This window comes from Moschus berezovskii, chromosome 11 (assembly GCF_049115385.1).
Source record: "Moschus berezovskii isolate FMDL1 chromosome 11, NW_MosBer_1.0, whole genome shotgun sequence".
In the NCBI taxonomy this organism is placed as follows: Eukaryota; Metazoa; Chordata; class Mammalia; order Artiodactyla; family Moschidae; genus Moschus; species Moschus berezovskii.
Genome location: NC_142470.1, coordinates 36048455 through 36064705, shown reverse-complemented (window position 1 = coordinate 36064705; position 16251 = coordinate 36048455). Strand labels below are relative to the sequence as shown.

The following is a 16251-nucleotide window of genomic DNA, read 5'->3' as shown; positions in this document are numbered from 1 at the left end:
TTTCTCAAATTTAAATTGAATTAGTAGTTCTCTGAACATATTCCCCTGCTAGCTCTGAATTCAGTCGTACTGTTGACTGGTCTTTGAGAAGGGCTGTTACAGTACAAAGAGCATGGACTGCTGAACCAGACTGACCTAGATAGGGAACCCTGTCATGCCACTTGTCAGCTATGGGCTATTGCCCAAATCGTTTAATCTCCCTGGGTCAGTTTTCTTATGCGTAAAACTGGAATACTTATTTCTGACACAGGATTGTTGTAAACTTATATGAAATAAATATCTAATGTGCCTTGTAATGCCGAACCCTCAATGAAATTTTACCAACTGAATTAATATTAAGCAAACAAGTTAGTGATATTTAATGTCAAATGAGATTTTGGACTCCATAGATAACTTTTCCCCCCATTATTAATTTTGTTTAGTTTTTAGGGTTAAATTCATTTTTATTTAAAAATTGGGGGGGGGTGGTGCCAAAACCTGAAAATAAAAATTTTTAAAGAGATTCAGCAAGAGAGAATTAGAAAGCACAGTCAATTCTCTCTCTTTCTTTTTTCTTAAACAACTGAATTAATTTTCTCACAGTTCTGGAAGCCAGAAGTCCAACATCAAGGTGCTGGCAGGTCTGGTTTCCTCTGAGTCTTCTCTCCTTGGCTGTAGATGGCCATTTTCGACCTATGTCTTCACATGGTGTTCCCTCTGGATACTCATCTCTTCTTATGAGGACAGCAGTCGTACTGGATTAGGGTTCACTCTAATGGCATTTTAAGCTAATTACCTCTTTAAAGACCCTGTCTCCAAATACAGTCCCATTCTGAAGTACTTAAGGTTAGGGCTTCAGTGCATGAATTTAGTGGGCTGGGGGTGGGGGGTGGTGTGGGGAATGAAATGCAGCCTATAACACCCCTCTACTCTGCCACTCCTGTTTTAGCAAAGGTTTTTCCCTGATAGCTCAGTTGGTAAAGACTCCACCTGCAATGCAGAAGACCCCCAGGAGAAGGGATAGGCTACCCACCCCAGTATTCTGGCCTGCAGAATTCCATGGAGAAGTCCATAGGGGTCGCAAAGAGTCAGACCTGACTGAGAGACTTTCACTTTCCCATTTTAAGACACTAAAATTTTGCTTAGTTTTGAGGAGGGTAAAATACTTAAACTAAGTATTATATTTTAGTTATTGAAAACAATTCTGTTAAATGAGCACACCGTGGATACAAGCACTTTAATCTAGGGTGGCCTATTCCCAGGGCCTGGGGAGGACATGCAAGTGGTCACAGCCCGGTCAAAAGGGCCTCGCTAAGACCAGGGGAAGAAGGCGGCGCTCAGCGGGGAAAGGAGAGACAGTCAGCAGGTGGTAGCTACAAATGCAACCTGTAAAAACACATCTCGCGGCCAGTTTTACTGATGGTGACTGAGCGACGTTCCTGTTCCTGATGAATAGCGAGCTAACTCTGACACAAGACTTCAGCTTAGACAGCGCTTTGACAGGCTGTGTCTCTGTTAATCCTCTCGTCCCCGGACGAGGCTGGTGGAGATGTGTCAGCGGTCAATTGTTTAGCCTGAACACATTCCAAAGAGGAAAACGCGCCCCCGCGCAGGAAAGGGACCAACTCATGGGACAGTTAGTCAGCGAGGACGGGCGGCCACCGCGCCCCCTCTGGAGACAAGCGCCGTAGCCGAGATCTTCCCGCTCAATAGCTGTCCGCCCGGGGGAGGCTGCGTCACTGCTACGCGCAGCGAGAGGCGGAGCCTCGCCGCGCCTTCCGTCACTCGCCTGCGACTGCGCCTGCGTGGATCGTCATGCTGGCAACCAGGTGTGTCGGTCTGGTACTGCTACCGCTGCGGCGCCTCCAGAGGTTTCCAGGATTCAGGACCTGTCTCTTCCTGCGCCGCCTTGGGCGAGAGTCCTTCGAGAGAGGCCGGTTACTGTGTTTTAAAGCCTCACCTAGAGACACGGGAAATGAAGAAGGAGAGCGCGAGGCGGCACAGAGGAAAGCCCCAGGCGCAGAGTCGCCTCCATTTCTCCCGCCCCGCTTCCGGGGACTTGGGACCAGATGTCTGCCGTCGCTGGAAAGCCTCGGACTCCCGGCGCCGCGAGAGGAGTCACCCCCTCAAGAGAGCGAGGGCTCGAGTGGAGACCGGGACCAGTCGGATCCTGCACACCCGGGATCCGGGAGTCCCTCAGTGCCCGCCTTGGTCCAGCCTGCCACCAGGGACGAAATCCTTCACGTCTCGTCTTCCTGGTCCGCTTCCAGAGTGGTGCCTTTTCGGGTTGGGGAGCTGATTTTAGCTGAGACTGGGAAGAGAGAAACACAATTTAAAAAATTATTTAGGTTGAGCAACGCCGGACACTTAAATAGTAATTGGGGAACAGTCCCGTTCAGCGAGATCGTGGGGAAGTTCCCTGGCCAGATTCTGAGGAGTTCCTCTGGTAAGCACTTCATGCTGAGGAGGCCGGCATTGGAGGATTATGTGTTACTGATGCAAAGAGGGCCTGCCATAACGTATCCTAAGGTAATGCCATGGGAGTTACTAAGAGCAAAACGGATGCAGTACTACAGATCTGATTAATGTACTTAAAGCACCTCTCAGAATGTTTCAAGTTTCTAGTCTCACTTTTTTTTTAAACCAATGACTATAACTTTTACATATTTTTTGATTTCTAATTCTAGGAAGAAACAGCCAGATTTTCATTTTAACTTGAGAGCTTCTATTCTCTGATCTGTAAAGTGACTTACTATTATGGAGTGCTGTGGACTCACTAGGCATTTAATAAGAATGTACATTTAATCCCCATAATACTTAAGTTTGCAGGTTCAGCTTTCAAGAGAATGTTGAACTCTTGGGGACAATTGTTTAGTACCACTGTGGTGATATTTTAAGCATCATACTTAATGAGGTAAGTTATTAGAGGTTGTTGTTCAGTCATTAAGCTGTGTCCAACTCTTTGTGACTCCAGGGACTGCAGCATACCACGCTTCCCTGCCCTTCACTGTCTCCCTTAGTTTGCTCAGACTCATGTCCATCGATTCCATGATGCTATCCAACCATCTCATTCTCTGTCTCCCGCTTCTCCTGCCCTCAATCTTTCCCAGCATTAGGATTTTTTTCTAATGATTCCACTCTTCGCATCAGGTGACCAAAATATATTTTATCAACAAAAGATTTATTACTATGCTTTTATCATTAGGGAAAAATGTTTGTATTAAAACAGCTAAAATTAGACACTAAACATAAAAGAGATATTCTTTAAAGGAAATTACCTACCAATTCCTTGTTATAGTCTTATATCCATTGCTAGTGGATTATTTTAATCATTCATCATAGTCACTGCCCTTGAGTAGAATGTTCATTTGTAATTATAACAACTCTTCCTCCAGTCCTAGATGAAGAATCATTCATTATTTCTTCAGCAAATAACCACCAACTTAATACATTCAGAGCACTATTTTAGGGAGATGTAGGGGTCGCTAAGAGTCAGACAGGACTGAACGACTTTCACTTTTCGCTTTCATACATTGGAGAAGGAAATGGCAACCCACTCCAGTGTTCTTGCCTGGAGAATCCCAGGGACGGTGGAGCCTGGTGGCTGCCGTCTATGGGGTCGCACAGAGTCGGACACGACTGAAGCGACTCAGCAGCAGCAGCAGTGTTGAACTACAGTCCTTGCTCTCAACATAGACCTCATGCCCTAGAGCAATGGTCCCCAATCTTTTTGGCACCAGGGACCAGACTCATGGAAGACAATTTTTCCACAGACTGGGGGTGGGGGGGCGGTGTTTTCAGGTTGATTTAAGCACATTACGTTTATTGTGCACTTATTTCTATTATTATTACATTGTGATATATAATGAAGTGTTTCTATGTCTTATATGAAAGAGCCAAGGAAACAGGACTGCTTCTCGTGGGCATTTCATTGAAATGATTGCTGGAGCTGCCTCCCACTCCTGTATGAAATTATCTGTGCTCCCTCCCACTTCTGCTCCCATATGCCTGACAGATGGAAAAGGATATGTGTGTCTGAAAGACTTTGAATTTGTGACTGAAACTTTTTGAAGAGTACACCTTAAATATTATGTGTCTATGTATCATTTGGTTCAAATCTTAGTCCATCATTTCAGAAAATACATTTTTGGCTTTCAATTGGACCACTGTACCTGTTAAATATTAATAGTTTCTTATGCAGCCAAACCCATATTTAATACACAGTTTTTTTGTGATCCAACAGAGGATCTTTTTTTTTTTTTTAGAATTTTCACTGCAGCTTTTCCCAGAAAAGAAAAAGATAGTAAAAACTTAATTGATATGCTGCTTATTAGCAACTTTGAAAGGTTTGCTTTTGGGGGGAATGGTGAAACAAATGCTAACATTTACATTTTTCTGTCTATAGCATTTATAACAAATAGTGTAACAGTCATCTGCATGGTGTTTGGGAGTTCAGCATCAGTATTACTTGCCCACTTAATTCCTGGCTGTGTGACTTTGGGCAAATTACTTAACCTTTCTGATTTCTCATCCTTATAATGGCAGTGGTGATCATTTTCTCATTATTATTCTGATTAAACAAGATAATATTTGAAAGCAGTTTGCATAGTTAACAGAAGCCTAGCACCTGGTGAATTTTCAATAAACAGCTATTACTACTATCATCCATGATATTCCTGTTAACAAAACAATTCTTTAGTTATAAAGTTTGGCAAATGTGTCCTCCTGCCTGTTCCTGGTATCCTAATTCTAAATGAGAATTCATCATTTCATGCAGATTATGTAATAACTTCCTAACTTGTCCTTCTGCCTCTAATTTTTCTCAATTCTAGTACATCCTGTATTGCCCTGACAGATTAATCTTTATAAAATGCCATTTATATTACCTCAGTGACACATCCTAGTTATTTACCATTGTTAAGTTTAAATGCTTTAGCCTGGATTCAGATAAGCAAACTGTATTTTATTCTACCTCTTTTTTGTTGAAAGCTGTTCCTACCTTGTGACTGTTTCCTTACATTTTCTATGTCTTTAAGCTAGGGTAGTCTGCTGATTTCTCTCCTTTCTCTGAGCTGCTAATGTTACTTATTGTCTGTAATTTCAGTATTATACTTAAGTCCTTCTGTATTTGCTAATTGATTCCTAAATCTCTCATTTTGTCAAGTAAACCATAAACTCTTGGTAGAAAGGGCCAGAGTTTAATCCTTTTTTTTTTTCCTCCTCCACTTTTCTCCAAGTCCAACATAGTATTCGAAGGAGTAGGTGCTTAGTACATATTTATTGGCCACACAATCACCCTTGCTGTATTTCAATCATAGGATATAAATGTGATACTGTCGATGATGAATATCCACCCAGGTGATACTGTTTTGGAAGCTGGCTCGGGCTCTGGTGGAATGAGCTTATTTTTATCCAAAGCAGGTAAGAGATTAGGGTAAATGAATAAAGATGACAAAACATTCAATCTGTTCATAATAACAGAAAGTTAAATAGATACAGATGTTTCAGAAAATGTTCACATAACTTTGTGATAGAGAGCATTCTCCTTGAAATCAAATGTAAGCAATGATTTTTCTATTCTGTACATTTATTCAAGTCATTTTCTGTCTAACCCTCTCTCTGTTTGCTTTCTATTGCTCCTTCCATGCTTTTTTTTTAACTGAAATTTTTATTAGAACATAACACAGCTGCAGAAAAGTGCACAGATCATTAGTGTATACCTCGGTGAATTTTTATGTAGTGACCACACTCATTTAGTTATTTCCCAAATCAAGATAGGAAATATTATTGTTCTATTGAAACCTCAACTCCCTCTCAGTCCTTATCCTATCCAAAGGTAGAAGGTAACCACTACTCTGACTTTAATCACCATTGATGAGTTTTGCCTGTTTTGAATCTTACATAAAAGGAATCCTTTAGTACTGTATGCTTTTGAATCAGGTTACTTTCATTCAACATTCTGTTTGTGAGGTTCAGTCATTGCATGTAGCAGTGGTTATTTCATTTTAGTTGCTATTTTATAAGTAAAGCACAGTTTGTCCATTCTGTTGTTGATGGGCATTTGAGTTGAATGTTGTAAACAGTCCTCGAGTGCTCCTCTGCACATTCTTGTGCTTTCTTTTGGTGCACATGTTTTTGTTGATAATAGTGCCAAATAAATACTCAGTATCAGAAACTATAGAAGGGAGAAAAGGGCTGTCAGCTGCTGGGGAAGAGTCATATACTATTAGAGGCAAAGAATTATCATTGTTCATGAATAAATTAATTAAACTATTAAGCTAAAACTAGATCATGAAGAATTTTCCTTTCTTAGAGAAAGTCTCTGAAAATTGTCAGTTAAACTACTGCTTGAAGGTCAAAAATCAAGACGTATATAGTAAACATAAATATCTGTTCATGTTACCTCCACCTGAATTCTGGTTACTGTTGTAACTGATTACTGCTCCTTTTGGCCACTGAATTCCTCTGATTGTCAAGGTTGCTTTGGCTTGTTTGACTGCCTCTGCAGTGTTCCCTTTCTCACCTAATAATAGACAGCACTCTCTTTGGATAAATTTTTTTAAAAACTCATTCATGTTGTTTTTATTAGTGCATTCTTTTTTAGCTAATAAACATTGTTAGAGCAGTTGTAGGTGTATGTGGGTAGATTTTATAAAGATTACAGATAGACATATACTGAATTAAACCTTTTAGTTTTTGACCTAATGTCATCACATACAAACATAATCCAGCTTATACTGGGTCAGGGGTCAGGAAATTCATTTTGGGCTCCTCACATCTTTTGTTGGACTCTTCTGTGCATAGTTAAAGGCAGCCATTTCTTCACAGTCTGTGACTGATTCCTAAATGCATTTGACAAAGTGAATTTATAAAAGTTTGTGAGATAGGAGTGTCCATATTTCTAATACCTATAGTGTTGGAGGAGTGTCACATAGCATGAATAATCTTGACCTATGAGTGATCAATAAATCATTGCTATTTACCTTCAGGATGGATATTTTCACTCCATAATTTTCTAAACATTTAGCTTATGCTGCTATTAACATTAATTTTTATCCCTTGAGAACATGATGAATTACAGCTGGACTTACATTTTAAAGAGACATGCTGGAATTTAAACTCATTTTAACTATAGACTGATTAACCTGGGACAGCCTCCAAATCAAATCACCTCATATAGAGAGGGATAGAAAATTAATTGCTGTATTTAAAATGTAGTAGTTTTCTGTGAAACTGCAGTATTCCTATGATAGTTTGAAAGTTTTTCAGACACACACAATAATACAAGTATCTTTGAAAGTGAAGTGAAAGTGGCTCAGTCTTGTTTGACTCTTTGTGGCCCCATGGACTATACAGTCCATGCAATTCTCCAGGCCAGAATACTGGAGTAAGTAGCCTCTCCCTTCTCCAGGGGATCTTCCCAACCTGGGGATTGAACCCAGGTCTCCCGCATTGAAGGTGGATTCTTTACCAGCTGAGCCACAAGGGAAGCCCCAAGTATCTTTTAAGTATCCAAAAGGCCTAACTTCATCCTAACAAGACATGCAAGTTAAAACTACAGTGATAAACTATATGCAATTTTTAGGTTGATACAAAGTTTGATAACTCTGTTGGAGAGAGTATGGAGAAATAGTCACTCTAATACATTATTGGTCAAGTATAAATTGGTATCATTTTTTTTGGAGAACAATTTGGTAATAATTTTCAAAATAAAGAAAATTCACATGCCCTTTGAGTCAGCAATTCCATATTTAGGACTTTATCCTAAATATATAACTGGCTTATGTTTACAAAGACCTAAGCAAAATAATTGTCACTGTGGTATTGTCTGTAAAACATAAGACGAGAAACAAGCTAAATGTTCTTTGGCAGGTGACTGGTTAAATAAACATAGCCATACAAGGGAACATAATAGCTCTTTTAAAAAATGCAGTAGATCGTTAATCACTGAAATGCCATTGGTAAATAAGAAGAAAGGTACAGGACAGTATGTATGATGGGACACTGTGTTAAAAACAAAAAAAGAGATACTTGCACACTTGTAGAGGCACCGACTATCTTGGGAAGGGTAAATAACTGTGGTGATATGGTTGCCTCTGAAGAGGGAGACTGACTGGGGATTTGAGATAGGATAGAGACTTTTGTAACCTTGAACCACTTGAATTATTTTTTCACACCCATGTATTATTTTTGAAAAATAATTTTTTGACATTTTTAATAAACTGATTTATACTATGTACTGTCATAATTTTTTTTTAATTAAGTTGGATCACAAGGACGTGTCATAAGTTTCGAAATTCGAAAGGACCACCACAAACTGGCTATGAAGAATTATAGACACTGGCGTGATTCATGGAAAATAAGTCATGTAGAAGAGTGGCCAGACAATGTAGATTTTATTCATAAGGATATTTTAGGAGCAACTGAGGACATACAATCTTTAACATTTGATGCGGTAAGTTTTCTAAAGTGGGTCCTATGATATTACCTAATACTGAGTACAAAGAAAACAAAGACCACACTTCTTTTCCATACAAAAGGATCTCCCTTCATTATTTGTCCCATTTCCATTTCTAGAGTGGAAGGAATATTTTCCTTTAATATCATGGTGGGATTTAGAGCAGAGATATATACTGAACTAGGTGCCAGAGTTGTCAATAAATGTGCCTGTGCCCTGCGTGCCATGCTCAGCCACTTCAGTTGTATCTGACTCTTTGCGACCCCGTGGACTGTAACTCGCAAAGTTATGTGAAGCAAAAACTTCCAGAGGCACAGCTGGGTTTAGAAAAGGTGGAGGAACCAGAGATCAAATTGCCAACATTCACTGGATCATAGAAAAAGCAAGGGAATTCCAGAAAAACACCTACTGCTATTTCATTGACTATGCTAAAGCCTTTGACTGTGTGGATCACAACAAACTGGAAAACTGTTAAAGATATGGGAATACCAGACCATCTTACCTGTCTCCTGAGAAACTTTTATGCGGGTCAAGAAGCAACAGTAAGAACCTTATATGGAACAACTGACTTGTTCAAAATCGAGAAAGGAGCATGACAACGCTGTTTATTGTCACCCTATTTATTTAACTTACATACCAAGTCCATCATGTGAAATGCCAGGCTGAACGAGTTACAAGCTGGAATCAAGATTTCTGGAGAGATATCAACAACCTCAGATATGCAGATGATACCACTTTAATGGCAGAAAGTGAAGAGGAACTAAAGAGCCTCTTTTGATGAGGGTGAGAGAGGAGAGTGAAAAAGCCAGCTTAAAACTCAATATTAAAAAAAACTAAGATCATGGCATCCAGTGCCACCACTCCGTGGCAAATAGAAGGGGAAAAGGTTGAAACAGTGATAGATTTCCTCTTCTTGGGCACTAAAATCACTGCAGATGGTGACTGCAGCCATGAAATTAGATGACTGCTTCTTGGCAGGAAAACTATGACAAACCTCGATGGTGTATTAAAAAGAAAAGACATCACTTTGCCAACAAAAGTCCATATAATCAAGGCTATGGTCTTTGCAGTAGCCATGTATGGATGTGAGAGCTGGACAATAAAGAAGACTGAGTACTGAAGAACTGATGCCTTTGAACTGTGGTGCTGGAGAAGACAATTGAGAATCTCTTGGACAGCAAGGAGATCAAACCAATCTTAAAGGAAATCAACCCTGAATACTCATTGGAAGGACTGATGCTGAGGCTGAAGCTCCAATCCTTTGGCCACCTGATGCAAAACGGCCGTCTCACTGGAAAAGACCCTGATGCTGGGAAAAATTGAAGGCAGAAGGAGAAGAGTGTGAGGGAGGGTGAGATGGGTGGTTGGCATCACTGACTCAGTGAATAAACTTGGGCAAACTTCAGGAGATGGTGAGAGACAGGGAATCCTGGCATGCTGCAGTCCATGGAGTTGCAAAGAGTTGGACACAACCGGGCTACTGAACAACAGATATTGAATGTAGTTCCCTGTGTTAAACAGTAGGACCTTGTTGTTTATCTATTTTATATATAATAGTTTGTATCTGGCAATCCCAAACTCCTACTGTATCGCTCCCACCTGTTTCTCATTTGGTAACTATAAGTTTGGTTTCTATGCATTAGCAGTAGGATGAATTTGAGAAATACTGAGATTTGTATTTGTAGAGATAGATTTGTAGGACTGGGTAATTTTAATCCAAACAGAAGCATCATAACCCCACAGATTCTCAAAAGAAGAATTCAAGGTAAAGAAAATAATGACTCTAAATTTCTGATTTGAGTGGCTAATGAATGGTAATATTGTTGGCTGAGTATAATAGAGCTTTGGATTGGCAGGCTGCTTGGTAGTCTGACTTTTGGTCCTGGTCAGTAATATAGTAAGACTGCAATCAAGGAAATCCATTTATGTCTACAATGTTGGCCCCTTGATTAGTCATTGAGATCTTTACTTGGATATCTAATAGGCATCTTAAACTCATGTCCAAATCTGAATTCTCAAATATTTCTCCCCAAGCTTGTTCTTCCCATTGTCTTTGTCGTTTTCCTCAATAGTAAATGAGGAAAATTTACTCCATTCTTTCAGTAGCTTAAGCTGAAAACATTGAATTTATCCTCACTTCTCTCATATCTCACAGCCAATCCTAATTCTAATTGGCTTTGTCTTATCACATTCAATGCTATTTGCTATTGCAAGTCTTTCCTTGCCCAAGTCAGAATATACTTAATGCCACTGAACTATACACCTGAAATGACAAGTTTTATGGTATGTTTACCACACTCAAAAAAGTTTTAAAAGTCAGATCATGTCTAAAACTTTCCAGTGGCTTCTCTCTTCATGAGTAAAGCTAAAGTCTGTAAGATTCTGCATAATTTTTCCCTCCCCCATTTCCACCACATCCCCATCATCTGAGAACTCTTCTCTTGCCACTTTCCCACTTTTGTCCCCACTACAGCGATAGTGGCCTTCTCAGACTCACCAAATATGATTCAGCCTCACCAAATATGCTTCAGCCTCAGAGCATTTGTATTTGCTCTTCTCTCCATCTGGAGTACACTTCCCCCATAAATATCCACAGGGTGAGCTTAATCACTTTCTTCAGGTCTCTCCATGACCAGCTTATGTATAAAATAGCATTTCCTTTCCTTGCCTTGTCACTCTAGCCTTCTATTCTCCTTTATAATCCTGTAGTTCATGTCACTCATTACTCTCTGAATTACATATTTATTGAATTTTTGTTTAATGCCTATCCCTTAATTAGAATATAAGTTCCTATGAAACAAAATAGAATGTAAGCTCCCATTTTATTTTTACCACTTAGCAAGATACTTGGCACATGGAAGTTGCTCAATAAATATTTGGTTAATAAATTATTAATGGATGATGACCCATTTAAAAAAAACCAAACGTGAACAGAATACTTTCTAATTTAGTAAATTTAAGGATGTGCCAACTAGATTAGATTTCTGGAGTTATCAGTAAGTCAGTTATTTTCTCTTTTGGCTATTTATTTTTGTTTTCAATGAAATTTTTTTGAAAATTTCCCTTACTCATTGTATTCACTTGACATCTTTTGAGTATATAGCTTTGTATTCTGCAATTGAATGAAGAGTAAAGAAATAAGGGACATGATTCTTATATTTTAGAATCTCTAAAATTAATATTCAGAAGTTTTCTTTTGAACATAAAAATACACATTTGAGATAATGTGAATTTCTATTGCAAAAAGCTGAAATAAAGCATTGAAATTTTATATATACAGTGGACCTTTGAACAACAGGAAGTTTAGGGGCAACAATCCTGCTTGCAGTCAGAAATCCGAGTATAACTTACAGTCAGGACTCCCTCTCCATGGTTCCATCATATCCAAGGGTTCTATATCTTCAGATTTAACCAACTGCAGATCTTGTAGTTCTGTAGTGTTTACTATTGAAAAAATCCTTGTGTAAGTGGACCTGCGCAGTTCAAATCCATGTTGTTCAAGGGGCAACTCTGTGTTTATGTGTATGTATAAAAGTAGCTAAAGATTCCTGTATTAACAATATTGTCAAGTACAAGACTTGGCATTACAGTTTTTATGTAGTCAAGAATTATGACAAAATGTATAATAATGAATGTGCCTTTTTGAGAGAAGTAAAATGATCATCAGTACTGTATTCTAAAAAGTGAAATATTTTAACTAGGTATTTTAACTGCTTTCCCAAAGTATATCATTTCACCACAATAAGAAAAGACAATACATGCTTTATTTAATCAAAACTCAGTCTGATTCTCTTTCCCCACTATAGGTAGCTTTGGATATGTTGAATCCTCAAGTTGCTTTGCCTGTTTTATTCCCAAATCTTAAACAGGGTGGTATATGTGCTGTATATCTAGCAAAGTGAGTAATGTGACTGTGCTTTTTTGTAATGTTATTTTTTTAATTTATTTTTAATTGGAGGATAATTGCTTTACAATATTGTATTGGTTTCTGCCATATATCAACATAAATCAGCCATAGTTTAATGTTATTTTAAACACACTTTTGTTTTAAATATTAGGCTAAAATGTTCATCTTGTAACTGAGTTAGATGTATATTTTATCTCATAAAACTGTTATGAAAGAGCATATGTCCCAAATTTAGTTATATTTCTGGTTAAAGCATCCTTTACATAAACAGTAATATAAGATGGCTATTTCTTCTGACAATTTAGAATAAAAGTTTTTAAAAGTGTAATCTATATTTTTTTACTTAGTATTCTCTTTTGTGCCCTAACTTGCATTTTTACTTTTTTTTCCCGTCTTGATTTGAGTATAGCATTTAAATTGGGATAAGAGGTATAGTGAACTTAAAGTTATTGCTGTAGTAGAAGTTTAAAGTACATTTTTCACTTTTTTGAAAGCATCACACAGGTTATTGAACTTTTAGATGGAATTCGCATCTGTGAACTTGCCCTCTCATGTGAAAAGATAAGTGAAGTTATTGTCAGAGATTGGTTGGTTTGCCTTGCAAGACAGAAAAATGGAATTTTAGCTCAAAAAGTAGAACCTAAAATCAACACAGACTTACAAGCACACTCTCAAGAAAAAATTAGAATTGAAGGTGAGATGTTTCAATATGATGACCATGGTGAGCTTCAATTCTATTTTATGCATGTGTTTGCAATAATAAATGGAGAATACATTCCTGAGTGTATGAGCAATACATTATAAAATATTTCTCAGGATTTATTATTTTTTTCCTATGGAAATTGAAATGTATTTATTCTATTCATTTAAAATCTCTAAGAGAAAGAATCATGACTTTTCCTGCCTTTTATGTAAAACTCTAGAATTGAACTTCTTATAATATTCATATTTGTGACAAGGGGGTTGGCTTATGAAATACTTTAAATATACTAAAGAATATTTTAAATTTAGATCAGTGATTATCACTGACGGGAAAGAATTTAATAGGACTTGGTATGCAAATAGCTAATATTCCAAAAAGCAACTTCTAGTATGCTGCTGGAATTTTCCAAGAACTAAATTTAGTTCCTTATTGTATGTACACATTATTTAGACCATAAACAAGTTTTCAGACATCTATTGATTTATGATATGGGCTTATTCATTGGTAATAAAACCATATATAAAGTTTATCATGTAATCCTCGACAAGTTGTTTCTGTAAGATAACTGTCAGAATAGCTCCAAAACAAACACTAAAAAAAAAAAAAAAAATTACAAGAAAGGGACAGAAATTTGTTGTTTAACGGTTTTGTAAACAAACTGTCAAATATTTTATGTGGCTTATAATACATATTTTGTTTTATAACAGAAGAATCACATTCTGATTTTCCCTATGGATCGTTTCCCTATATTGCTAGACCTATACACTGGCAAACTGGTCATACAGGTGAGTAATTTTTTTCAGGCTATATTATATGGTGTTTTCTTCTCATTATTGCAATCACCTTACCTTTTTCTCCCCTTAATTTAGCTTTTCTTGTCAAATTGAGGAAGTGCAAAGCACAACTTAACTGAGTACCTCAGATGACAACTGATTTGAAGACTTGAAAAGTATCAACATAGAACTTTATATTGCAAATTACTACTTTCATGGATTGGTATTTTTAGCTATCACTATGATTTGTATAACTTTCACATGTAACTTTGAAAAGTAATAAAAGCTGGAGAAACATGTAACATTTCAAAACGGCTTAAATGTCCCATTTTGACACTTGTCTTGCAGTTTGGCGTTTTGGAGTAAATGATTCCAAGTTGGTTTAGTTGAGCCATTTCATTCTTCACTTCCTGTAAACCACTCCATAGATTTGTCTTTCTTCATGAAATTAGTTTTCCTTTCTTTGTTTGATTGATGGTCATTGGCTACCAAAATAAAATATGCATTTTGAGGTAAATTTTATGTATCTGTGTATTTTAAATATATACCTTACTGGCTTGTATGTATCTTAAAAAATAATAAGTCTAGGCTATAGTAAATAATAGGGAAAAAACTGAAAATGATATCACTATCTTTAAAATTGTAACAAAAGATGTAACAATTCTTGAAATCTCTTTTGCCCTTCACAGAATTATTTTAACAGTTTGAACGAACATCAGAATTATTTTGTTGTTATATAAGTCAAATGTTTGGTGAGTTTCCTGGTGGTGCAGTTGTTAGAGCTTGGCACTGTCACTGCCGTGGCCGAGGTTCAATCCCTGGTCAGGGTACTAATATCTTGCAAGCTGCATGATGCAGCTAAAAAAAAAAGTTTGGAGAGATACACTTTATAAATATGAACTAACTAGGACTAGATTTTATTATTCATAGGCACCAGTCATTTAGCATTTACCATGTGCCTTACATGTCTTAAGGAGTTGATAATGTCTTTTTATTTAATATGTGTTGCTCATCCTTAAGGTTATCCATATTTTACAGATAAACATAAGCTTAGAGTTATTGTTTAAATATAGATTTTTATAGGTTTTGAAGTAGTAGTGCCTGTAAGGATAAATGCTTCTTATCTCTTAGGTTAGAAGTACTTAATATACATATCCTAAAAAACATTTTACATACTTTTCATTATGTGGAAAAATCTAGTCTAAAATCTCTGCCTTTTTAGATTTTATACCCTATAATAGAGATAGACATTTAAAAAAAATCATACAAATATAAAACTAAAACTGTTATAAATGCCTCAGAAAAGTACAGGGTACAATAGAGATTTTGCTCAGGTAAAGTAATTACCTGTGCAAGTGACAATTGAGCCAAGACCTGAAGGGTAAGTAAGAGTTAATTATAGCAAGGGAAATGAGCACAAAAAGGGTCAGTGATATTGCGGTTGACTGAAAGAGACTGAAAAGAAGGTAGGGGTCAAGCCATGCAGGATCTTGTAGACCTGTTATGGAGTTGGTCTAACCCAAGAAAAATGGGGTGCTACTGAAGGATTTAGTGAAGTAAGGGGTAACATGCTTAGATCTGTGTTTTGAAAAAAAATCACTTTGGTTGCATTTAGAAAACTGATTAAATCATAAGCAGAGAAGTCTTCTGTTTTTATTTCTGTGTGATAAGTATCTAAACACTCATATAATAATAATGGCTTTAAAGTTTTTATAACATTTCCAGATGTATGGAAGTTCTAATATACATTTTTAAATTCCATCATGGAATACTCCCCATTCTTCTGCCCTTCTATTTAACTGCTAGTGAAATTCTGTCCTTCACTTATTGTTTTGAATGTAGGCCCTAATTGTACTTTTTGAAGGGTATGACTTAAAGAGGAGAGAAAAGTTGTACCTTCTCCTGTTTCATGTAGAATAATTTGTTTGGTACACTGCTCAGTAGATGTTGAACTGAACAAGACCTCACAGTGTCGAGTCTAATACTGAGTTGAAAACAAAACTACAGAAGCAAATAAACATTTATTTGTATATTTAATCAAAGTCCAGTTTAAGCCCTTTATCCGTCTCTTCAGTGAATACTAAACATCTTTATAATTCGGTTTGTGGGACAGATGCCTTCTTCTAAAGTTAGCTTTCTTTGTTCATGTCTGGCCCTCATTTACCATAAAATACTCCTAGAGATCTGTGACTGATTCACAGCTGTCTTCCTAGTAACTTGCAGAGGTCCTGACTTTTCCACCCAGTAAATGGTCAGTAAAAGTTTGCTGATGGCTTTGAAGCCTAACTGGACCAGGTGTCATTTCATCAATGTTGACTTTGTTGTTCTAGGAGGAAATGTAAGTATGTAGCTCGTGGATTGTGGAAGACTTTGATTTTGAACTTACTTCAGAATCAGTAGGAAAGTTAAGTTTCCGTGTTTATGCAAAAGC

The 16251-nt window shown here is 37.2% G+C and overlaps 2 protein-coding genes across 3 annotated transcripts in view; one reads left to right on the top strand and one right to left on the bottom strand.

The window, feature by feature from the left end:
• The first annotated feature begins 1234 nt into the window (after window positions 1–1234).
• TRMT61B (tRNA methyltransferase 61B) lies at window positions 1235–14695 on the top strand. 2 transcript variants are annotated; one of them, XM_055400922.2, is made up of 7 exons: window positions 1235–2508; window positions 5298–5400; window positions 8244–8434; window positions 12244–12335; window positions 12839–13065; window positions 13755–13832; window positions 13917–14695. In XM_055400922.2, exons 1-7 carry the CDS (start codon window positions 1795–1797, stop codon window positions 13958–13960), a joined length of 1449 nt encoding a protein of 482 aa, XP_055256897.2. In that variant the 5' UTR covers window positions 1235–1794; the 3' UTR covers window positions 13961–14695. The 2 variants fall into 2 exon arrangements, with proteins under 2 accessions (XP_055256897.2, XP_055256898.2); XM_055400923.2 differs by having other exon boundaries at window positions 1239–2508; window positions 12839–13038; window positions 13917–14693.
• Window positions 14171–16251, bottom strand: part of SPDYA (speedy/RINGO cell cycle regulator family member A) — a 34676-nt gene continuing 32595 nt past the window's right edge. The window contains exon 7 of the mRNA XM_055400924.2: window positions 14171–14305. Within this exon, the coding sequence (XP_055256899.2) occupies window positions 14217–14305 (89 nt within the window). The 3' untranslated portion in view covers window positions 14171–14216. The remainder of the gene's footprint in view (window positions 14306–16251) is intronic.